The sequence below is a fragment of the Pristiophorus japonicus genome, chromosome 12 (genome assembly GCF_044704955.1).
Source record: "Pristiophorus japonicus isolate sPriJap1 chromosome 12, sPriJap1.hap1, whole genome shotgun sequence".
Lineage (NCBI taxonomy): Eukaryota > Metazoa > Chordata > Chondrichthyes > Pristiophoridae > Pristiophorus > Pristiophorus japonicus.
Window position 1 is genome coordinate 145,008,980 of NC_091988.1, and position 26,372 is coordinate 145,035,351.

Below are 26,372 nucleotides of genomic sequence, written 5' to 3' on the forward strand. Positions count from 1 at the left end.
CAAGCTGGTAAGCAATTATCCGTTAGAAGCTGGTCTTCAATGACAAGAGTTGCTGTTAAATGTTGAGCGCTCTGTTTCTGAACAGTAAGTTTAGTCAATTCTAGTCATCTTAAACCTTCTTTTACCTTCAAATAAGGTATTCAAGACTTCACACAATTGATTTTTGAAAGGCCTAGAGACCCATCCCAAAGCTGTTGCTATTAATTGCGGAGAAAATTCAGTGAATTTTCAGATATTCTGACTTTTGAGTATCTCAACTTTCTTTAAAACAAGACACTGCTTTAGAATTGAATTCTTTATATATAAATCTAATTAATCCAACTAATTAAATTGGCAGGTGTGAAACTAGACAGAATTCCCATCTGCAGAGATACTAACACAATTCATTTGTTCCCCCAAATAGGTTTGTTAGTTAATTGAATTAAGATCTTCACAATGGAACACTAGTTCATTGGGCCACAGGAAATCCCTTAGTTATTTGAAACAAAGCCACCTGATCACAGGATATATTCAGTCCGCAACTCACAACATGGTAAAATGGAATTAAGTTGGGCTTATGGAAAACTGATCCATTCTCGTTGAGGATAACATGGTAGGATTCCTAATTCATCTCAAAAGATACAGTGGAATTGGGATCAGGAGGATTGTCTATTTAAGAACATAAGAAAAAGGAGCAGGAGTAGTCCATACGGCCCCTCGAGCCTGCTCCGTCATTCAATAAGATCATGGCTGATCCGATCATGGACTCAGCTCCACTTCCGTGCCCACTCCCCATAACCCCTTATTGTTTAAGGAACTGTCTATTTCGGTCTTAAATTTATTCAATGTCCCAGCTTCCACAGGTCTCAGGCAGCAAATTCCACAGATTTACAACCCTCAGAAGAAATTTCTTCTCATCTCAGTTTTAAATGGGCGGCCCCTTATTTTAAGATTATGACCTCTAAGTGCGAGTCTCCACCATCAGTGGAAACATCCTCCCCGCATCTACCTTGACAAGCCCCCTCATAATCTTATACGCTTCAATAAGATCACCTCTCATTCTTCAGAATTCCAATGAGTAGAGGCCCAACCTACTCAACCATTCCTCATAAAATCAAACCCCTCATGCCCAGAATCAACTTAGTGAATCTTCTCTGTCTGAACTGCCTCCAAAGTATATCCTTTCGTAAATTATGAAAAGGCAAACTGCACGCAGTATGCCAGGTGTGTATAACTGTAGCAAAGACTTCCCTGCTTTTATACTCCATGCCTTTGCAATGAAGGCCAAGATTCCATTGGCCTTCCTGATCACTTGCTGTACCTGCAGGCTATCCTTTTGTGTTTCATGCAGAAGTATCCCCAGGTTCCGCTGTACTGCAGCATTTTGCAATCTTTCTCCATTTAAATAACAACTTGCTCTTTGATTTTTTTTCTGCCAAAGTGCATGACCTCACACTTTCCATTATAATACTCCATCTGCCAAATTTTTTCCCACTTGGCCTGTATGTCCTTTTGCAGATATTTTGTATCTTCCTCACACATTGCTTTTCCTCCCATCTTTGTATCGTCAGCAAACTTGGCTACGTTCTTCTTCCAAGTTGTTAATATAGATTATAAATAGTTGGGGTCCAGCACGGATTCCTGCCGCACCCCACGAGTTACTGGTTGCCAACCAGAGAATAAATCATTTATCCCAACTCAGTTTTTTTTATTAGTTAGCCAATCCTCTATCCATATATGACCCCCAACCCCATGAACTTTTATCTTGTGCAGTAACCTTTCATGTGGCACCTTATCAAATGCCTTCTGGAAGTCCAAATACACCACATCCACTGGTTCTCCTTTAGTCACCCTCTTAGTTATATCCTCAAAGAATTCCAGAAAATGTGTCAAACATGACTTCCTCTTCATAAATCCATGCCGACTCTGCCTGACCGAATTTTGATTTTCCAAATGTCCTGCTATTACTTCTTGAATAATGGACTCCAAACATTTTCTTAACCACAGATGTTAGGCTAACTGGTCTATAGTTTCCTGCTTTTTGTCTGCCTCCTTTTATAAATAGGGGTATTACATTTGCAGTTTTCCAATCTGCTGGGACCTCCCCAGAATCCAGGGAATTTTCATAAATTACAACCAATGCATCCACAATCCTGTCGCTACCTCTCAAGACCCTAGGATGCAAGCCATCAGGTCCGAGGATTTATCTGCCTTTAGTCCCATTATCTTACTGAGGACCACCTCCTTAGGTGATTGTAATTGTGTTAAGTTCCTAAACCCTCCATAGCCCCTTGACTATCCACTGTTAGTATATTGTTAGTGTCCTCTACCGTAAAGACTGATGCAAAATTTTTGTTCAGAGTTTCTGCCATCTCCATGTTCCCCATCACTAATTTCCCGGTCTCGTCCTCTAAGGAACCAACATTTACTTTAGCCACTCTCTTCCTTTTTATATACCTATAGAAACTCTTGCTATCTGTTTTTATATTTTGTGCCAGTTTACTTTTATAGTCATCTTCCCTTAATCATTTTTTGTCATTTTTTGCTGGCTTTTAAAAGCTTCCCAATCTTCTGTCCTCCCACTAGTTTTGGCCACTTTGTATGCCCTTGTTTTTAAATTGGATACCATCCTTTATTTCTTAAGTTAGGCACGGATGGCTATCTTTTCTCTTGCGCCCTTTCCTCCTCAATGGAATATATTTTTCTTGAATTGTGAAATAGCTCCTTAAATGTACACCACTGTTCATCAACCGTTCCACACTTTAATCTAGTTTCCTAGTCCACTTTAGCCAACTCAGCCCTCATACATTCATAGTCTCCTTTATTTAAGCTTAGTGCACTGGTTAGAGATCCAACTTTCTCACCCTCCATCTGAATTTGAAATTCAATCATGCCATGATCACTCATTCCAAGGGGCTCCTTTACCAGGAGATTGTTTATTAATCCCATCTCATTACACAAGATCAAATCTAAGATAGCCTGCCCCCTGGTTGGTTCCGTTACTAAGGGATAGATTTCTTGAGGAGTATGCGAGTGCAGCGAAAGTTCAGCAGACTGATTCCCGGGATGGCAGGACTGACATATGAAGACAGACTGGATCGACTGGGCTTATATCCACTGGAATTTAGAAGAATGAGGGGATCTCATAGAAACATAAAATTCTGATGGGATTGGACAGATTAGATGCAGGAAGAATGTTGCTGATGTTGGGGAAGTCCAGAACCAGGGGCCACAGTCTAAGGATAAGGGGTAAGCCATTTAGGACTGAGATGAGGAGAAACTTCTTCACTCAGAAGTGTGAACCTGTGGAATTCTCTACCACAGAAAGTTAGAGGCCAGTTCGTTAGATGTATTCAAAAGGGAGTTAGATGTGGCCCTTACGGCTAAAGGGATCAAGGGATATGGAGAGAAATCAGGAATGGGATACTGAAGTTGCATGATCGGCCATATTGAATGGTGGTGCAGGCTAGAAGAGCCGAATGGCCTAATCCTGCACCTACTTTCTATGTTTCTATGTTATGAACTTTATGAACCCTTCGCAAAGGCCTCCCTGACCAATTTGATTTGTCCAATCAATATGAATGTTACAATCACCCATAATTATTGCTGTTCTCTTTTTATAAGCTCCCACTATTTCCTGGTTTATACTCCGACCAACAGAGTTGCTACTGTTAGGGGGCCTAGAGACTACACCCACCAGTGACTTTTTCCCCTTATTGTTGCTTATCTCCACCCAAATTGTTTCAACATCCTGATCATTTAAGCCAATCTGGTTTCTCACCATCATTCACTCTGGTGACAGAACTTCGAAGAACGAACAATAACCAAACGTTAACTCAGAAAGGGCATGTTCTTGATTGGTACTGGTTGACCTTGGTCTATGTAGATAAACCAATTCACTGAGTCCTTGAAAACTGCATCTCCCCCAAAACAGAATGGTTTGTGGTGGGGTGAGGACTGGGACAGAGACAGTGTCATCAATGGAAAGACCAAGTTTGGATTGCCTACTATGGTTGAGATATAAAAACAGAAAATGCTGGATATATTCAGCAGGTCAGGCAGCATCTGTAGAGAGAGAGAGAGAGAGAGAGAGAGAGAGAGAGAGAGAGAGAGAGAGAGAGAGAGAGAGAGAGAGAGAGAGAGAGAGAGAGAGAGAGAGAGAAGAGAGAGAGAGAGAGAGAGAGAGAGAGAGAGAGAGAGAGAGAGAGAGAGAGAGAGAAAGAGAGAGAGAGAGAGAGAAAAAAAACAAACAGTTAACATTTCAGGTCGATGAAGGTCATCAACCTGAAACAGTAACTATTTCTCTCGCCAACGATGCTGCCTGACCTGCTGAGTATTTTCAGCATTTTCTCTTTTCATTTCAGATTTCCTGTATCCGCTGTATTTTGCTTTTGCATGATTGAGCTTTCTTGGCTAAGCTCTTCAGTAAAGTTTCCAGCAGATGCATGTGGGCAAAATCTTGAATGAAGTCCACTTGGAAAGGGAAATTGTGAAACACAACATGGAGAAATTGGATCCGTCACTGCTTTCCCTTGTGGCTGCATTCCCTTGTGATGGGCCAATGGTTGTGCTAAATGTCATACTGAACCAGCCAATAAAGTGCAGGAATTCCCATGACGGAATCATAGCTTACTTATCTGGACACACAATACATCAGTATACAACTTCAGACTACATACACAGCTAACTAGTGTTGCAGTTGTGAGCTCTTATACTGGAAACATATATGGTTCACTATTTTATTTTTACAACAACAAGGCCCATGCATTTGTAGCACCCCGCCTCCCACCACCCAAATTTGGTTATAAACTGAGCACGATTTTTTTTTTTAAAAACATTGTAATGTGGAAATATTGGATGCAGTTTTAAAATAGAATATATGTAAAACAAAAATAAACACTTCAATGCACGACTCAGACTGTAACTTCAAATCTCCTTTGGATTAAAGCAGTAACTCCACATTAGAGTATACAGATGGCAACCTGAATAAACACAGCAACCTCATGATCTAGCTTGAGATTTTTTTTTAAAAACAGTGAAGGTTGGCATTCACATTAAGTTGGAAAATAGCCCAATGCAAATAGATTACGGTTATCTAATGAAACCATTGGCATGTAGACTGGATGTTAGGCAGCTCTTCCTTTCCTAGAGAGTAAGGAATCTCAAAGAATGCATTGCTAGCTGATGTGGTGGGTGCTAACTTTTGCATGCCTGAGGTAGTTGGACCATTTCTTGACTGGGGCAAAGATCACATCATGTGTCTTTATAGATAACATTGGTCTACACGATCTCCTGGACTGGTTTTGATGGCTTGAAGGGTTCGGAGAGAAATTTTCCAGAGTATTATTTCCCTTATTGGCCCTGGCTTTTTTTCTGATTCTTTGCTTCTCCCAGGAAATTACATGGCTGAGGAAAAACAGATTACTCATGGGAAATAATGTGCTGTGAAGTGTTGCACATTTTGCATTTACAAAATATTAGTGTCATTATGTGTTACCTATTCAAGCTTCAGTACAATTCCTCTGTACATTTAGTCGACTGTACAAATATATTCAGCTCTTCACCAGAGCAAATAAAATGACCTTGGTTTTATTTACATCTCATCACATCCTCCAAATTTCCCAAAGCACTTCACGATGTGCAGTCACTTATGTAGGCAAAAACCCAACAGCCATTTGCACACAGCAAGATTCCACTACCAGCCAATGAGATGACTGACGAGTGAATGGTTTTTGCTGGTGCTGGTTGGCCAAGAAACAACTCCCAGCTCTTCTTCAAATAGTGATCTCTTACATTTGGCACACAGAGTTTTGGTTTAACATATCCTCCAAAAGAAAGCATCTCAAACAATGCAGAACTCAAATCAGTACTGCAGTGAAGTGTCATCCTAGATAAGGTGCTCAAGTCAGTGAATTAAGTTTGAACCATAACCTTCCTAATTGACTTAGAGGCAAAAGTACTACCAACTAAAACAAATGGAAACATAAATGTATAAAGATAGATTAAGGAATTACAAAATTATTGAATCTGAATTCAAATACTAGTTGCCAAGAAGAGAAATATTAATATATACATTTTCAGGTACATAACAGTTATACATTCTAAACAGTTATTGTGTACTCAGAATACTTGTCTCCATTTTAATGCATGTTACCATGGTTACTGCATAAATACCTGTACCATTAAGGCTGCTGTTCATCTTGGCATAAGTGCCACGAACCACCTGCTCATACATTTGGGATCCCATTGTTTTCACGCTCTCTCTGATCATGATGCCTTGGGCTTGCATCATAAATAGATAGGTGTTTACTGGAAAGGAAAGAATGCACAATTAAATACGGTTCCCCATAATTACATAACTGGTAATTGCAGTTCAATTAATGTGGTCAGCAAGCAAGGAATTTAGAAATAACAGAATACCTCATTATTCTAGTCAGCCAGACTAAATGAGTACAATGGGGAAAGGAATCTGAGATTGTTTTAATAGCAGCCACAGAAGAGCAGACACCTAGGAGCAGGCAAACACAAGGAGAAAATGGATTGAAGGGAAGAGTCATGTTTGACAAATTTGCTGGAATTCTTTGAAGATGTAACAAACAGGGTGGATAAAGGGGAACCAGTGGATGTAGTGTATTTGGACTTCCAGAAGGCATTTGGCAAGGTGCCACATAAAAGGTTACTGCACAAAAGTTCACAGGGTTGGGGGTAATATATTAGCATGGAAAGAGGATTGGCTAACTAACAAAGCAGAGAGTCGGGATAAATGGTTCATTCTCGGGTTGGCAACCAGTAATTAGTGGGATGTCGCCGGGATCAGTGCTCGGACCCCAACTATTTACAATCTATATTAACGACTTGGAGGAAGGGACTGAGTGTATCATAGCCAAGTTTGCAGACGATACAAAGATGGGAGGAAAAGCGATGAGTGAGGAGGACACAAAAATCTGCAAAAGGACAGACAGGCAAAGTGAGTGGGCAAAAATTTGGCAGATAGAGTATAATGTTGGAAAGAGGTCATGCACTTTGGCAGAAAAAAAATCAAAGAGCAAGTTATTATTTAAATGGAGAAAGATTGCGAAGTGCTGCAGTAAAGCAGGACCTGGGGGTATTTGTGCATGAAACACAAAAGGATAGTACACAGGTACAAGAAGTGATCAGGAAGGCCAATGGAATCGTGGTCTTTATTGCAAAGGGAATGGAGTATAAAAGCAGGGAAGTCTTGCTACAGTTGTATAGGGTATTGGTGAGGTCACACCTGGAATACTGCATGCAGTTTTGGTTTCCATATTTACGAAAGGATAAACTTGCTTTGGAGGCAATTCAGAGAAGGTTCACAAGGTTGATTCTGGAAAGGAGGGGGTTGACTTATGAGGAAAGGTTGAATAGGTTGGGCCTCTACTCATTCAGAATTCAGAAGAATGAGAGGTGATCTTATCAAAACATGTAAGATTATGAGGGGGCTTGACAAGGTGGATGCAGAAAGAATGTTTCCACTGATGGGGGGGGGGGGGGGGGGGGGGAAGGAGAGACTAGAACTAGAGGGCATAATCTTAGAATAAGAGGCCACCCATTTAAAACAGAGGAGAAGACATTTCTTGAGGGTTGGGGATCTGTGGAATTCGCTGCCTGAGAGAGCTGTGGAAGCTGGGACAGTGTCTATCTCTGTCTTGAAATTTATTCAGTTTCTTAAACAATAACAGAATAAGGGGTTATGGGGAGCAGGCAGGGAAGTGGAGCAGAGTCCATGATCAGATCACCCATGATCATATTAAATGGTGAAGCAGGCTCAAGGGGCCAAATGGCCTTCTCATTCTCCTATTCTTATGTTGTTAAAAGGGATGAAAAACACACCAATTCTTAAAGCATCAAGGAGAACAAATCAGATACAAAACTGCAAGCATCAAGAAGCACTGCTCTTATGTCACTAAACCAGATATTTAGAAAAATATATTCTTTCAGCGCTGTTCCCGCAGATGTCTCATCACCCTGCTGGCCTTGTGCACATTCCCTTCTCTCGTCTTGGTCAGCAACAGAGCCTCTAAACAGTAAAATTACTACACAATACAAGACACCATGCTGACAGTACTTCATAATTCTGCTTGGATAATCAAGGTACTGTACCTAGAAAGTGTAACTTCAGAATACCATTTTTCTTCTCTATAATAAATCTGATGGCACCGCGAGCCTTATTATATCTGTGTTCATTTGGGATTCTCGGGGTCATAGTCCATAATGCAAAAAGTAGCTCCATTCTCCGAGAAGACACTCAGACACTAGTCTTCTAACTGTATTCAATGTGATATGGTGGACTGCCTAAAAATGAAGGAATCTTGGGACTGCAAGCATACCTGTATAAAATTGTGTTTGAGATCACTAACCATCTGAGCATTTATCAAATGAAACACTTCCCTGTTAAGCGAGTTTAGATAATTGTTGAAAGGGACATTTATGGCTACATGGCTGCTGCTGATGATATCTTGAACCTGGGGAAATAGGACAACTTTAGCATGAGAGGGCAGTCCACTTTTATAATGAATAATCCCGATGAGAAAGGTTATGTATTGACAACGCCAGCAACCAAACTCTCAAGTAAACAAAAAGCAAGGAAGTTATTAGTAAACCACTACAAATCACTGGTTAGGCCTCAACTAGAGTACGGCATCAGATTCTAGGCACCAAACTTTAGGAAGGATGTCAAGGTTTTGCGGAGGGTGCAGAGTAGACTTATCAGAATGGTACCAAGGATAAGGGAATTCAGTTATGTGGAGATACACAGAAGCTGGGATTGTTCTCCTTAGAATAGAGAAGGTTAATGGGAGATGTAAAGTTGAGGGGCTTATTGGAGTAGAGAAACATAAAAACTGTTTCCACTGGCAGGTGGGTTGGTAACCAGGTAACACAGATTGGAGACAATTGGCAAAACAAACAAGATGAGGAGAATTATTATATATATTTTTTTTTTTTAAATGCAGCTAGTTACGATCTGGAATGCACTGCCTGAAATGGCAGATTCAATAGTAACTTTCAAAAAGGAAATAGGATATATAGTTGTAAAGGGCTATGGGAATAGAGCAGAGGCGTGAGACTAATTGGATAGTTCTTCAACTAGCTGGCACAGACACGATGGGCCGAGTGACTTTCTTCTGTTCCATTCTGTGATCCCCAGAGGCAGCTTGAAATGACCCTGTGATAATGTTGTTGAGGGCAGCAATTTTCAAAGATGGTGGTAATGCAGTGCCTCTCTCTGGTGAAGGTGGGCTGTATGCTCAGGTTGAGGCAGGAGGGTCTTGCTTTGTCGATGTCTCTGCATGGATGGTTTACAACAACATGCATTTATAGTGTCTCAAACAGAATAGATATCCCAAGGTGCTTCAGAGGCTTGTGGAAAAAGGACACGGAATTACAAAAGTAAAGGTGACCAAACACTTGGTCAAAGAGGTGGGAGGAGAATGTGTTGGATGTTTTCTTTCAATTAGATGCTTATTGTTCAGTTCAGAAATCTCAATGAAGACAGTCCACAACTTAATCCTTTTTAAAATAGGCTTCATTGGTTAAGTCAAAGATTCAACAGTGAAACAGACCAGAGTTAAATCCTGCTAATCTTCAACAGACCAAAAAGAACAGATCACATATCACCAATCAGAGACACAGGAAATTAGTGCAGCTATGCTAAATTTATATCGAACCTTGGTTAGACCACACTTAGAGTACTGCATACAATTCTGATCACCATATTAAAAAAAGGATATGGAGGCACGAGAGAAGATTTACAAGGATGATACCAGAAATGCAAGGAACCGATCAGGAACAGGAGAACAGGCTGGGTCTCTTCTCTCTTGAAAAAGGCTGAGGGGTAACCCAATAGAAGTCTTTAAAAATTATAAAAGATTTTGATAGAGTAGATAGAGTGTGTAGGGAAGAGCATAACTAGAGGCCAATAAGATAGTCAGCAAGAAATCATATTAGTAAATTCATAAGAAACTTCTTTACCCACAGAGTGGCGAGAATGTGGAACTCTCTCACAAGAGAGTGGTTGAGGCGAATAATATCGATGTATTGAAGGGGAGGCTAGACAATCAGGAGGTAAAAGGGAATAGAGGGTTAGATGAGAAAAGATGGGAGGAGTCCCAAGTGGAACATAAACGCTGGCATGGACTGGTTGGGCTGAATTGCTCGTTTGTGTCGTACACCCTATGTAAAAGGTACTAACTGGGATCAATTCTACCTTGCTTGCAAGCTCCGTGTAATCACTGGTGCTACTCATAATCTTTCCTTTTAAACCCAGGCATTTAGTACTCAGGTCCCAGGTGTACCTGACCACTGGAATGTCTACCCATTGCACCAAGAGTTAAACAAGTCGGTATAAGGCAAAACTAATGAAAAGACATGTATATTTTAGTTCACAAGATACATATTCTTTGTATGAGTAGCAGTGACTTTATCACACGACATTCTTTCAACATCTGGTTTCTATTCATCATTGGGTATTTGTCAACTGCCAAGTCTATCCTTAATACTGTATCTTTCCAGTGCACTACTTCCCAATGTTAACTAACTATTTCACTGGCAGCTTTCCCCCTTCTGTAACCCAGGGCGTAGAGGCCAATTATACTTCCTGCATCTGCTGCCCAGGCCGAGCTCCTCGAAACAGCACAATTCAGCGATTAGACTTTATTGTTTGGCTCAGCTGGAGATTGGATAAACTTGCTGAGCCATTGGAGGAGCTAAAGCAGAATCTGTTCAGCAATTCAGTGTTATTAACAGTCATTGTATTTGAAAGGTTACATTTAGTATTTTTATCTAAATATCCTCATATTATTCAAACACATGCTTATCAGGAAATATTTGCCATAGTTACACATCACCAGATACAGATGGCTGGGTTTTTCCACTTGCGTGCCCACGAACCCACAATTTCCGCCCTATTCATTTTAATGGGCAGAAAAATTGAGCGGGCAATGCAGAAAGGAAAAGCCCTGGGCCAAGTGTTCAAAGTCCTCTGTACATATTAACTTGTGGCATTTCCAAATCACATTACTATGCCACAAAGGTTCTTGAGACGGTTTTAAAATGCCCAAGTGTGTTAATCACTTTTTTTTTTAAAAAGCACACACCAAACCAGGATAGCCAAGCAATTGCACATACACAAGTAGTAATATTTTATAGAATTCATTACATTTTCTGTTGCAGTCTACTGTACTGAAACAAAATAGAATTATTACATTTTGCAATAGCATACAGTTGTGTTTGATTTAATATTGTCAGAATGCTTGCCATGAAAGGTTATGAATAGACAACCCTTCAGTAGGCATAGTGGTGGACAATAAAAGGAACTTAGCTCTGACCTAACGTTATTCAATACTAATACTTGATTTCTCGAATGAAAAGGTATTTATTTAATCAGTACCAATATGCCTGACCTTGAAGGCCTAAATTAAGAAAAAAAGTTAGAAATGGATGTGTGAACCAAACACGTGATTTACTGTTATCATTGTTTATATTCTACAAGTAGGCTGATCTGCAAAACTCATGACTTTGCTCACAAGTTCGTTAATGGAACGAGTTGAAGGATACAGTTTATAGCGCACACTAGGCAAATTAAAATCATTGATGCAAGCATTAATTTTAAATGTGATCTATAGTGACCAGTTTGTCGACTGGATCAGGTGACTTCATTATGACATTTTATTACCCCGACAGCTTACGATTTTTTCCCCAACACAGCTTCTTTTCAAATGTGACCCATTTCCATGAAAATTAAACTTCGAGCTCTCATATGTACTCACCATTATATTTTTAAAGGATTCTGTTAAATGTATACTGAACACAGCAGATTTTTTTTTTTTTAAATCTGATACAGTTCCATCAAATTTTCCAGCAAAGTTTCAAACTCATGTGCTTTCTGACTTCTATTCAAAATAGCAACAGGCATGACCTTATGCATGCAGTTTGCCAGCGAGTGCACGGCACTGGTTTTAATTTGAAACTCTGAACTAGTGAAAGCTAGGATCACAAAAAAGGTGTACTCTTTATTGGCCAATAGAGTTAAACAGGAAACCCAACATGGTGTTTAAAACAGTTTCAGAAACCCTCGTTTAAAATACACTTAAAAGGATAAAACATATCAAAATTGGAAAAGAAGCTATTCATCACTGAGTGGTCACATTTTTGTGCTCAGCTATAATACTGTGGTAAGCATTTAATACCTCAATTTAACTATCTCCAATCAGTCCAGGAACAGCAAACCTACATTGCAATTGTTATCGTTCGCTATAAAAGAAAGAGAACTGCGGTTTTGGGAGTGGCCCTTTCACAACTTCTAGGCAATTAAGTATTTTTTTTCAAAGAAATGCTGTCACTTTCCCCGAGTAGGGAAGCATGGCAACCAATTTGTGCATTTAGGTGCACTAAGTAAGGAATTCTTGCTTTCATGTTCCCCATTTTGTTTATACTACCCATACTAAAAGATACATTTTAGTTTTCTACCCCTCCCACCTCACCATTTTCTCATCCTTCTGAAAAAGTGTTGATTCCTTATTAAGAATTGAATTCCACAAGTACAGATAACATCTTGTACTGTATTTCAGTACACAGTTTAATCTACGAGGCTGGACAGCTAACGTTGGCAGGAGAGAGGATAGGGGGAGGTCTCGCATCCAATTTGGTAATTTTGTTTGCCAACTTATAAAGCCAATCCTCAACACTATGAGCCCAAGATTCCCCCCCACCCCCGTAAAAACGGCACACCGTGAGGTGGGCCGACTTTCCAGATGAAAAACAGCGCCGAAAAGTTATCTTCCAATTCTCCCTGCTCCTCAGGATGTCTCCGGCCTCGGCGTGACAGCACATCCAGTGAGGGACAGAGCCAGGTCCCGGCGCTGGGACCTCTGCACATGCGCGCTAGAGTGTCCACGTGTAGTAGCTCCTCGCAGCCAGAGTCTCTGCGACGCTCTGCAGGCTGTGTGGGAGGGGCCCGAAGCACGCCGCCCCTAGCCCTGGCCGAATGGGCTCCGCATCAGTGGCCCGCTGCGTTCCCCAAGATGGGACTTCTATTTTTTTTCACAATGTTATTTATTGATTGCTTATTACTTTGGTCTTGATGCTTTAGGTGCAGGGTTCCTTCTATTTTTTATTTGTTAATTAATTGCTTATTATTTTTTGTGCTTTGTTTAGTGCTTTGTAAATCTTGGTGCTAGGTGCAGGTCCTCTCAGCTTCCTTGTATTTTTTATTTGTTATTGAATACTTATTTTGGTGCTTTGTTTAGTGCTTTAAATGTATTTGCACTTTAATGTTGTTGTGAAGGTGTTTAGTGCTTTGCAAGGTCCTCTCACTTCCCTCCACCACCCTGCACCCCTGGCTACCTATGCTGATTTCTCACAAGGTTTTTCTGTGCAGACACAAGTGGCCACATACGCTGGCCAAAGTTAGTTTGGAGTAACTTTTAGCTGTCTAAACTTGCTTAAATGGCCAAAACAGGCAGAAGTGGCAGTTAACATTCCCATTTGAAAAAAAAAACTAAACTTTAAAAAAACCTAACTTACACTGGAGAAAATTAAATGGGTAGAATTGCGATTTTTAAAAATACTCCAAAAAAAAAATCTAGTTGCTCCAAAAAAAAACAAAGCAACTCCTGGGGAAACTTGGGTGCATTGAGTGGAGGGGGGGGGGGGTGGATCAGATGTCGAGCTTGTGTCTTTCGTACTCACTGACAAAAAAGGAATCTGAGCAGGTTTGAGTCTTGACGAGTGAAAGTGGTAGAGATTGCTAAAGGTAAGTAGCAGTAAGAGGCTGTTAACTTTAAAGTGAGTTATGCCCACAAAGAGCAAAGTCACACCTTTGATGTGACATGATACAAGGAGTGATATGAAACTGATTGAACCTTGCTGTGAAAACTGTACAGCATTCATTTATTAGAAGTTGATTTACAATTAGACTTGCATCAGTAGAGAGTTTTTCCTGAAAGATTAAAGAATACAGGTAGCAGCATGCATAGGTCACAATTCTCCAGTACACACAAACGAGAGGTGCTATCATGTCCAGGGGTCATGCCGTCATTTAAAATTGAGATATTGGATGTAAAAATACTGCCCAAATTAGAATGTGACTGGTGATGTTAAACCCAAGTACATTTCTAGTGCAGACTCAAAATTTGTAACCCTGCCATATTAACCCGTGTAACAGCAAACACTGCATGTCAAATCAAATGATTGTATGTGAAGCATTTTTGAGACAAGTTGGGATAAGACACTATTTAAAATCAAAGCCTCCCTTTTTATTTAATATCGGTGTAGAATCCTTTTAGTGGAGGGAAAGGATTAGAACAAAACATAGTATTGTGTGAACGATTATGAAGTATTATGTCAAGAAAGATACAGATGATCACACTTAAATACATTACTACTCATCAGGTCAAAATATGCACACCTGTCTCACAAGTGCCATAAACTGCAATTTTTTTTTTTAAATCTAGTAATGTTCAAATACCACAGACAGTATCAGTAATTCTGAAATAAGAATCATTTCTATCTATAGCAAGTCATTTATAGGCCAGGGGCCAGGACTTTGCATTCAGTGGCGAACGAACAGTGATTACCTTTCATTTCGCCTGCAGCTGCTGAAAAACTTCTCATGGGCTTGTGCATGGCAACTTACGGTCATTGGGAGTCTGACACAGCATGGCACCCTCTACAGAGGATCTGGAATCTGTACAAACAGTGCAAGCAACAGCGTGTCTCTCCAACCAATCAAATTGAAGAATCTTTACCTGAGGCATGCAAAGACTAAACCAGGAAGTGTAAGTTAGAATATTTAATGCAATGTAATATCATACAGAAAGTTAGAGGGAAAGAAAAATGTGATGAGAGCGAGAGCGTGAGAGAAAAGTTTTTAAAATTGTGAATTAAAAAAAAATCTCCAACAATAATTAAAATCAAAAGGAATGAGATTCCATACTTGTACAAGTAAACTTTCAATGCCAGAGAGGTTGTTTCGTGGTAATTAAGACTTATTACACCATCAACAATTCATTTACACTTGAACGGACAAGCCTTCACTTTTTAATGGCTGTTTAGTGGGCAAGTACTGCAGCTTCACACCCTTCATGTATTTGAATGCCAATTCTCAACAAGTTACTGACATAATGGAGCTTGTGGAGGAGCAAGGCAAATTGGACTTCCTGATTTCAGCTTTTAACTGCATGTGTGGCTGTTGGAAGTTGCTGTCGTATTTACTCAATAATTGTCAGCATCGATACCCTCACCGATACTCCGACTGTAAAATCTGGGCCACAGTTTTTCCAAATAATTTTTCTATTTACTGACTGTTCCCAGCATGAGCTAAATTTGAAATTCAAGCATTTTTCCAAAGTGCCGGCTTTACAAATAAGTCGCAGTGCTTTATTTTTATGTAGCAATTTCTGCCCAAAAAACCCCAAACCTGAAAATCCAGCCGATCAGGTTTATCAACTTGCACAATTGCTTCTCTCAAAATCAATTAGTGCACATTTCAGCTGCACAAGGAAACCATGTTCAATATGGTCTGCAACAAACAAGATCACAAGATAGATAAAAATGAAGGATGCCACTGAGCCCAGTCAGCTCCTTCATCCACAGCAAAGAAAAGCTTGCATCCCCATTACATTGAATGCATGCAATTTTTCTTCACTTCTCCAATACACAATCTAAAAGTGGATTGATAAAACTACATCAACTCATACCTTTTACTGTTTAAAAAAAGATTTTTAATGTTTGTAAACATTGCTGCTCTGCAATGACGACTATCTTGCTCATTTTCACCTGGATTTACTTAGACAATCTCTGGGAAATGTCATAAATAAAAAAAAAATATTTTTTCTGCTTCCAACCAGCTGATAAAAGCAAATGATAAGGTTTCATAAGGCCTTGTATGCTTTCATATTAACCTAAAACCAATTACTACTGTGAAACTCAAGTATACAATACTCACTGTAAATATTTAATATGCTAAAAATCACACTTGGACTACATTTTCTTCAGTATCAACACGGTATGACCCAAGTTTTCAAGATTCTAGAATGAACAGAACTGCCCTAATCATCATCGGCAGTCCCTCGAAATCAAAGGCGGCTTGCTTCCACTCAAAAGGGAGTTCTCAAGTGGCTGTACAGTCCAATATGTGTATTACAATCTCGGTCACAGGTGAGGCAGACAGTGGTTGAAGGAAAGGGTGGGTGGGACTGGTTTGCCGCACGCTCCTTCCACTTGGTTTCTGCATGCTCTCGGCGACAAAGACTAGAGGTGCTCAGCGCCCTCCCGGATGCTCTTCCTCCGCTTGGGAATCCCTGGCCAAAGACGACCCTAAGTGTCGGTGGGGATGCTGCATTTTATCAAGGAGGGTGTCTTTGAAATATTTCTGCTGCCCGCCTGGGGCTTGCTTGCCGTGAAGGAGTTCTGAATAAAGCGCTTGCTGAGGGAGTCTCATGTCGGGCATGCGGACGATGTGGCCCAGCCAACGGAGCTGGTTGAGTGTGGTCAGTGCTTCAATGCTGGCCTGAGCGAGAACACAGATTTTGGTGCGTCTATCCTCCCAGTGGATTTGCAGGATCTTGGAGGGAGCACTGGTGGTACTTCTCCAGTGCTTTCAGGTATCTACTGTATATAATCCACGTCTGATCCATACAGGAAGTCGATTATCACTACTGCCTTGTAGACCATGAACTTGGTGTCAGATGCGAGGTCCTGGTCTTCAAACACACTTCGTTAGACGATCGAAGGCTGCGCTGGCACACTGGAGGTGGTGTTCGATATCTGCCCTTGCTGATAGAAGGCTCCCGAGATATGGAAAAAGGCCCTCGACATCTAAGGCTGTGCTACAGATCCACCACAGACCCAATCCATGTCCGGACCAGGGTCGTGCAGGGCTGTGTTATCGCACCAACGCTCTTCTCTATCTTCTTTGCTGCAATGCTCCATGTCGCGCTCAAGAAGCTCTCCGCTAAAGTGGACCTAAATTATAGAACCAATGAGAACCTGTTCAACCTTCGTCACCTCCAGGCTAGATCCAAGGTCGTCCCATCCTCCGTCATCGAACTATAGTACGCAGACAACGCTTGCGTCAGCACAGAGACCGAATTCCAAGCCATCAACATCTTTACCGAGGCATACGAAAGCATGGGCCTTACACCAAACATCCGCAAGACAAATGCCCTCCACCAACCTGACCCTGCCACGCAGCACTGTCTTAATGCAGACGAGCTGGCAAACTTCTAATGCCTTTTTGATTAAACCACCCTCTTCTTCGGCAGTTCCTCGGAGTAGAGGATGGCTTGCTTCACACTAAAAATATGAGTTCTCAGGTGACTGAAGAGTCCAATGCAAGAATGACAGTTGCTGTCACAGGTGGGGCAGACAGTGGTTGGAGGAACGGGAGATTAGGGAGCTTGGGTTGCCACACGCTCTTTCCACTGTTGACACTTGCCTTCAGCTTGCTCTCGGCCATGAGACTCTAGGTGCTCCTTGCCTTCCCGGATGCTTTTCCTCCACTTTGGGTAGTCTTGGGCCAGGGATTCCCAGGTATCGACGGGGATGTTGCACTTTATCAAGGAGGCTTCGAGGGGGTCTTTGAAGCGTTTCCTCTGCCCATTTGAGGCTCGCTTGCTGTGTCGGAGCTGAGTAGAGTGCTTGTTTTGGGAGCCTGTGTCAGGCATGCGGGCGATTCAGCAGAGCTGATCAAGCGTGGTCAATACTTGGATGATGGGGATGTTGGCCTCAGCAAGAACACAGACGTTGGCCGATGCTGCCAATGGATTTGCAGGACCTTGCAGAGGCAGCATTGGTGGTACTTCTCCAGTGTTTTGAGGTGCCTGCTGTACATCGTCCAGGTCTCTCAGCCATATAGGAAGGCAGGTATCACTGCTGCCCTGTAGACCATGGGCTTTGGTGCTGGGTTTGAGGTCCTGGTCTTCAAACACACTCTTCCTCAGACAACCGAAGGCACATGGGAGGTAGTGTTGGACCTCGTCATCAATGTCTGCCCTTGAATTGCAAAAGGCTTTTGACAAGGTCCCACACAACAGATTGGGATGCAAAATTAAAGCAGATGGTACTGGGGATAAAGTACTGATGTGGATAGAGAACTGGTTGGCAGACAGGAAGCAGAGTTGGGATAAACGGGTCCTTTTCAGAATGGCAGGCAGTGACTGGAGTGCCGCAGGGCTCAGTGCTGGGAAAACAGCTCTTTACAATATACATTAACAATTTGGATGATGAAGGAATTGAGTGTAATATCTCAAAGTTTGCAGACGACACTAAGCTGGGTGGCGGTGTGAGCTGTGAGGAGGACGCCAAGAGGTTGCAGGGTGACTTGGACAGGTTCGGTGAGTGGGAAAATGCATGGCAGATGCAGTATAATGTGGATAAATGTGAGGTTATTCACTTTGGTGGCAAAAACACGAAGGCAAAATATTATCTGAATGGCGGCAGATTAGGAAAAGGGGAGGTGCAACGAGACCCGGGTATCATGGTACGTCAGTCATTGAAAGTTGGCATGCAGGTGGTGAAGGCAGCAAATGGCATGTTGGCCTTCATAGCTAGGGGATTTGAGTATAGGAGCAGGGAGGTCTTACTGCAGTTCTACAGGGCCTTGGTGAGGCCTCACCTGGAATAGTGCATTCAGTTTTGGTCTCCTAATCGGAGAAAGAACGTTCTTGCTATTGAGAGAGTGCAGCGAAGGTTCACCAGACTGATCCCCGGGATGGCAGGACTGACATATGAGGAGAGACTGGATCAACTGGGCCTTTATTCGGATGAGAGGGGATCTCATAGAAACATAAAATTCTGATGGGACTGGACAGGTTAGATGCAGGAAGAATGTTTCCGATGTTGGGGAAGTCCAGAACCAGGGGACACAGTCGAAGGATAAGGGGTAAGCCATTTAGGACTGAGATAAGGAGAAACTTCTTCACTTAGAGTTGTTAACCTATGTAATTCCCTACCGCAGAGTTATTGATGCCAGTTAATTGGATATATTCAAGAGGGAGTTAGATATGGCCTTTACGGCTAAAAGAGGTATGGAGAGAAAGCAGGAAAGGGGTACTGAGGCGAATGATCAGCCATGATCTTATCGACTAGTGGTGCAGGCTCGAAAAGCCGAATGGCCTACTCCTGCACCTATTTTCTATGTTTCGATGTTAACAGTAGGATCCCAAGCTATGGAAATGATCACGTTGTCTAAGGCCTAGTTATGGATTTTGATAACTTGGGGGGGGGGGGGGGGGGGGGGGGGAGGAGGGGGGAGGGGGGGCAGTACTGTGTGCCGGGGGCAGGTTGGTAGAGGACCTTTGTCTTACAGATGTTTAGTGCAAGACCCATGCTCCTGTGTGCCTTGGTGAAGGTGTTGATAGCTTGGTGGTCGGCCTCATCGTCCGCTTACTGTAATTCGATGACAGAGGATGGGACAACCTTGGATCTGGCCTGGAGACGGTGGAGGTTAAACAGGTTCCCATTTGTCCTGTAATTTAGCTCCACTCCAGCGGAAAACTTGCTGAGGGTGAGATGGAGCATTGTAGCAAGGAAGATCGAAAAGAGCGTTGGTGCCATGACACAGCTTTGGTTGACCCCAATCCAAACATGGAATGGGTCTGTTGGTCAGGATCACAGCTTGCATGTCATCGTGGAGCAGGCAGAGGATGGTGACAAGCTTTTGAGGGCAGCTGAATCGGAGGACGACGTTCCGTAATCCCTCATGGTTGACACTATCGAATGCTTTTGTGAGGTCAAAGGCGGCCATGTACAAGGGTTGGTGCTGTTCCCTGCATTTCTCTTGTATCTGTCGCGCGGTGAAGATTATGTCCATTGTGCCCCTTAGTGGGTGGAATCCATATTGTGACTCTGGGAGGAGCTCTTCAGCCACAGGCAGAAGGCGATTGAGGAGGATTCTTGATGATTTGCCCGGTGGTGGATAGCAGGGAGATTCCTCTGTAGTTACCGCAGTCAACCTCGTCACCTTTCTTGAAGGTGGTCATGATTACAGCTTCTCGGAGATCTCCTGGCATGATCTCCTCCATCCAGATCAGAGAGGAGGTCATGAATCTGCACCGGTAGTGCTTCTCAGTCAGGTTTTAATGCTTGGGTGGGGATTCCATCTCCTTGTTGTTCTTCAGTTGCAGGAAGGCCTTTTCAATCTCATGCCAGGCTGAGATTACGCTGAGAAGGTGGCAGGTGGCATGCTGTGGGATAGAGTCAAGGACACTCACAACAAAAGACAGAGTCTCTTAAGGAGATCCTCGAAGTGCTCCTTCCAGCAGGCACTGACTGCCTCTCTGTCCTTGATTAGCACCTCTCTGTTCTTGACCAGCAGTGGGGTAGAGCCATAGGTGGTCTTCACTGCGCTAAAGAATCTTCACACAAATTTGATGAAACCAATCTTATGGTAATCACAGTTATCTGCTGGTTGATCATTTCCAAATGACTTGACACAAAAACAATTTTCTTGCTCAATTTTACTAATCCCCAAAGACATACGCTGGTCTTGAACCATTAAAGACAGTGTAAGCAAGCAGCAATTTGTGTTTACAATAATCAGACACTTGTGCATTATAAGTACAATATAATATTCTCCGAATTTCAGGTGCAGCATAATGTTTATAATTAAAACTGCCAACAACTTGCATTTATTTAGTGCCTTTAATAAGAATATAAGAAATAGGAACAGGAGTAGGCCATACGGCCACTCGAGCCTGCTCCGTCATTCAATAAGATCATGGCTGATCTGATCATGGACTCAGCTCCACTTCCCCACCAGCTCCCCATAACCCCTTATCGTTTAAGAAACTGTCTATTCCTGTCTTAAATTTATTCAATGTCGCAGCTTCCACAGCTCTGAGGTAGCGAATTCCACAGATTTACAACCCTAAGAAATTTGTTCTCATCTTGGTTTTAAATGGGCGGCCCCTTATTCTAAGATCATGCCCTCTAGTTCTAGTCTCTCCCATCAGTGGAAACATCCTCTCTATCCACCTTGTCAAGCCCCCTCATAATTTATATTTTTCGATAAGATCACCTCTCATTCTTCTGAATTCCAATGAGTAGAGGCCCAACCTTCTCAACCTTTCCTCATAAGTCAACCCCCTCATCCCCAGAATCAACCTCGTGAACCTTCCCTGAACTGCCTCCAAAGCAAGAATATCCTTTCATAAATATGGAAACCAAAACTGCAGGAAGTATTCCAGGTGTGGCTTCACCAATACCTTATATAGCAGTAACAAGACTTCCCTGCTTTTATACGCCATCCCCTTTGCAATAAAGGCCAAGATACCATTGGCCTTCCTGATAACTTGCTGTACCTGCATACTATCCTTTTCTGTTTCATGCACAAGTACCCCCAGATCCCACTGTACTGCAGCACTTTGCAATCTTTCTCCATGTAAATAAGAACTTTCTCTTTGATTTTTTTTTTCTGCCAAAGTGCATGACATCATACTTTCTGACATTATACTCCATCTGCCAAATTTTTGCCCACTCACTTAGCCTGTCTATGTCCTTTTGCAGGTTTTTTATGTCCTCCTCACACATTGCTTTTCCTCCCATCTTTGTATCAGCAAACTTGGCTATGTTACAATCTATATTAACGACTTGAAAGAAGGGACTGAGTGCAAGTAGTTGGGGTCCCAGCACCGATCCCTGCGGCACCGCCCTAGTTACTGGTTGCCAAACAGAGAATGAACCATTTATTCCGACTGTCTTTTCTGTGTCAGTTAGCCAATCCTCTATCCATTCTAATATATTACCCCCAACCCAGTGAACGTTTATCTTGTGCAGTAACCTTTTATGTGGTACCTTGTCAAATGCCTTCTGGAAGTCCAAATACATGACATCCACTGGTTCCCTTTTATCCACCCTGTTAATTACATCCTCAAAGAACTAAATGTGTCAAACATGACTTCCCCTTCATAAATCCATGCTGACTCTGCCTGAACGAATTTTGCTTTTCCAAATGTCCTGCTACTGCTTCTTTAATAGTGGACTCCAACATCTTTCCAATCACAGATGTTAGGCTAACTGGTCTATAGTTTCCTGCTTTTTGTCTGCCTCCTTTTTTAAAAAAAAATAGCAGTGTTACATTTGCAGTTTTCCAATCTGCTGCCACCTTCCCAGAATCCAAGAAATGTTAGTAAATTACAACTAATGCATCCACAATCCCTGCCGCTACTTCTCTTAAGACCCTAGGATGCAAGCTATCAGTGTCCAGGAGATTTATCTGCCTTTAGTCCCATTATCTTACCAAGTACCATCTCCTTAGTGATTGTGTTAAGTTCCCACCCCCATAGCCCTGTGGCTATCTACTGTCGGAACATTGTTAGTGTCCTCTACCGTAAAAACTGATACAAAATATTTGTTCAGAGTTTCTACCATCTCCATGTTCCCCATTACTAATTCCCTGATCTCGGCCTCTAAAAGGGAACAACATTTACTTTCGGTACATAAAAAGAAAAAAAAAAGAGTTGCTATAGAAACTCTTGCTATCTGTTTTTATATTTTGCCCCAGTTTACTTTCATAGTCTACCTTCCCTTCCTGAAGCATTTTTTTTGTTGTTCTTTGCTGGCTTTTAAAAGCTTCCCAGGCTTCTGTCCTCCCACTAGTTTGGGTTACTTTGTATGTCCTTGTTTTATTTCTTTAGTTGGCCAAAAATGGCTCTCTCTTCTCTTACACCCTTTCCTCCTCACTGGAATATTTCTTTCTTGAGTTGTGAAATAGCTCCTTAAATGTACACCACTGTTCATCAATCATCCCGCACTTCAATCTATTTTCCCAGTCCACTTTAGCCAACTCTGCCCTCATACCTTCATAGTCTCCTTTATTCAAGCTTAGTACGCTGGTTAGAGATCCAACTTTCTCACCCTCCATCAGAATTTGAAATTCAATCATGAACCAGCATTCCTTCAAGTAAATGTTGGCAAGACTGAAACCATCTGTCTGGTTCTCAACAGAACATTTGCAACTTCGTTCAATTCCACCTTAACTGCTTGCTTAAACGGAAACCAAGTGTGCAGACTCCATGTTCCTTCACCGAGCTGACGCAAACCCCAAATCAAATGTCATCGTGATTGTCTATTTGAATCTCTGAACTATCGCCCACTTCCATCCATGCCTTTTGTCATCTCTAGGCTCAACTTTGCCATGACTTATTTTCAATGGTCCCAGTTTGTCAATGCATTGACTTCAATCTCCTCGACACCATTTACCACTCCTTTACTGCACCCTACTCAAGCCCTATGCTCCAGTTTCACCATTTTACTCTTAATTGGACTATTGTGTCTCACCATCCACTATATATGGATGAGCCTTCAGCTATCTTGCAATGAGCTATCCTGCAACAATCTCTCTCTCAAATCAATCATTTTAGCAAAAACATTCAATGCTCCATCATGTAATGACATTTCTCTCCTCTCAATTGCAAATTTAAATTGAAATTGCTCATCACTGACTCTCAAACCAGAGGTAGCAATTCATCCCGATTCATATTCGCCATCAATATCCACCTTTATGTTTTTTTTTTTAAAACGGTGTTAAATTTCCTGAGCATTCTCTGCTCCACTGGAAATAGACCCAATGTCTCAAATCATAGAACCATGGTTGCAGCAAGGAGGAGGAGGCCATTCGGCCTGTACCAGCTCTCTGCAAAGTCACTTTGGCTAGTCCCACTCCCCTGCCCTTTCCCCGTAGCCCTGCAAATTTTCTCTTCCAGTACTTATCAAACTCCCTTTGAAAGTCACGATAGGATTGTGAAGGCAGATTCAGTCAGGCAGTGCATTCCAGATCCTAAACAATCGTTGCATAAAAAGGTTTTTCATCACGTCACCTTTGGTTCTTCTGCCAGTCATCTTAAATCCGTGTTCTGATTCTCGACCCTTCTACCAATGGGAACACTTTTACTCGATCTACTTTGTCTCGACCCCTCATGATTTTGAACACCATCAAATCTCAACTTTCTCTGCTCCAAGGAGAACAACCCTAGCATCTCCAGTCAATCCACGTATACTGAAGGCCTTCATCCCTGGAACCATTCTTGTAAATCTTTTCTGCATCCTTTCTGTTGTGTATGTATATACCCTGTACACTCAATGTACAGTTACATAAGACCACTGAATGCTGTATACACAATGCCTGTACCACCAAAGGGTGCAACTGGTGGAGACCTTGAGGTCACCTGCACACCGCAGGTAACAGAGTATAAAAAGGGAGCTCACTTTACTGTACCCTCATTCAGGAGCTGCAATAAAAAGGACTAAGGTAACAACAGTTCAAGTGCAATACCTTGCCTCATGGAGTCATTACTAGAGTGCTGACAGACACAATAGCCTCCAAGGTCTTCACATCCTTCCTAAAAGTGCGGTGTCCAAAATTGGGCACAATACTCCAGTTAAGGCCGAACCAGTTTTTTTTTTTTTTTTTTTAAAGTTCATCATAACTTCCTTGCTTTTGTACTCTATTCCTCGGTTTATGAACTCCAGGATCCGGTATGCTGCTTTTCTTTTTTTTTTTTTAAAAACCGCTTTCTCAACCTGCCCTGTCACCTTCAATGATTTGTGCACATATACCTCCAGGTCTCTCTGTTTCATGCACCCTTCAGGTTTATATTGCTTCTCCTCGTTCTTACTTTTTTGCATTAACTTTCATATCATCATAGGCAGTCCCTCGAAACGAGGATGACTTGCTTCCAAGCCAAAAAAAGATAAGTTCCAATGAAGGACCTAAAATTCCAAGTCCTGAACTGCATCCTGAAGGGTGGAAGATGCCTGTGCGTGGATTTTTTTTTTTTATAAACGTGGGGTGGCCGTTGCACACCAGCCACCACACTGACTTGACAGAGCTTGGTCTTGGTCCAGTGGCAAGGATTACCCAAGACGGCTGGAGACTTGCTCTGCTGCACGGACCTAGTGCACACACATATCACAGTATGGGCTGGCCCGTGCTGTCTCTCGGCCCCTATCTCATCCCTCTACAGTCTCTCACCGCTCCTTCGCCCAGACATCACCGCTCCTGCTGTATCTATCCAAGCCCCAATCACCAACCTGGACCTTGATGACGTCACTCTTCACTGCCGTTGCAACTCGTGCTGCTCCCTTAAGTGGTATGCCTCCACACGCCGCTCCTTTTATGGCCCCGACCTGCCGCTGATATCCCCTTGCAGGTAAACACATCACGCTGTCCATGTGTCCACCCATTCCACCAGTCTGTCTATGTCTTCTTGAAGACAAATCACTATCCTCCTCCCAGATGCCACATTGAATCATACTAATTTTCAGCTCCATAAAATGTTCAAAGGAATGACGTTCGAAGTTGTGAAACGTCATGAAATTACCCCATTCACTATCCTCACTATACCTGTACTTCCAAGTTTTATGTAATCTGCAAATTTTGAAATTGTGCCCTGGCCTGTCCACCCAAGTCTAAGCCATTCATATATCAAGAAAAGCAGTGGTCCTAGTACCGATCCCTGTGGAATACTACTGTGTACCTTCCGATGAACAGCTTGTTCATTGCTGCACTATTTCCTGTCACTTCGCCCATTTTGTATCCATGCTGCCACTGTCGCTTTTATTCCATGGGCTTGAATCCCATTATGTGGCACTTTTTCCACAAGAGAAGAAATTTCAATAAATAGGAGCAGGAGTAGGCCATTTAGGCCCTTGAGCCTGCTCCGCCATTTAATAAGAGCATGGCTGATCTGATCTTGGGCTCAGCTCCACTTCCTGGTTAGCAAACTCCTTTTGGAAGTCCATGTACATCACATCAACTATATTGCTATCAACCACCCTTACGTTACCTCATCAAAAAAAATCAATCAAGTTAGTTAAACACAATTTGCTTTCAAGAACACAATAGAAGCTAGAGTAGGCCATTTGGCCCTTCGAGCTTGCTCCACCATTCAACAAAATCATGACTGATCTTTTCCCTCAACTCCACCTTCCTGGGATTATCCAGATATTCCTGAATTCACTTTGTTCCCAAAAAACTAAATCGACCTCTGTCTTGAATATAATCATCGACTGAACATCTGCAGCCCTCTGGGGTAAGAATTTTAAACCTTTGAGTAAAGAAATTTTTCAGTTCTAAATAGCTGACCTTTTATTTTGAGACTGTGACCACATGTTCTAGATTCCCGGTCAAGCCCCATAAGAATTTTATGTTTCAATTAGATCACCTCTCATTCTTCTAAACTCCAAGGAAAATAGACCTAGTCCACTCAATCTTTCCTCATGGGACAATCCCTTCGGGAACCAGTCTGGTGAGCCTTCTTCGCACTCCCTTCAAGGCAAATATGTCTTTCCTTGGGTAAGGAGACCAGAACTATACACAGTACACCAGGTGTGGCCTCACCAATGCAGTGAGACTTCTTTACTCTTATACTCTA

The 26,372-nt window shown here is 42.1% G+C and overlaps 1 protein-coding gene across 5 annotated transcripts in view; it reads right to left on the minus strand.

The window, feature by feature from the left end:
* Positions 1 to 26,372, minus strand: part of LOC139277490 (beta-1,4-galactosyltransferase 5-like) — a 94,318-nt gene that overhangs the window by 23,932 nt on the left and 44,014 nt on the right. For 4 of the 5 annotated variants that reach the window (XR_011596093.1, XM_070896002.1, XM_070896000.1 and 1 more), the window contains exon 2: positions 6,154 to 6,288. Coding sequence is in view for 4 of the 5 variants with exons in the window: in XM_070896002.1 (XP_070752103.1) it covers positions 6,154 to 6,288 (135 nt within the window). In the remaining variant the exon portion in view is untranslated. The remainder of the gene's footprint in view (positions 1 to 6,153; positions 6,289 to 26,372) is intronic. The other variant, XM_070896001.1, reaches the window with a different exon arrangement.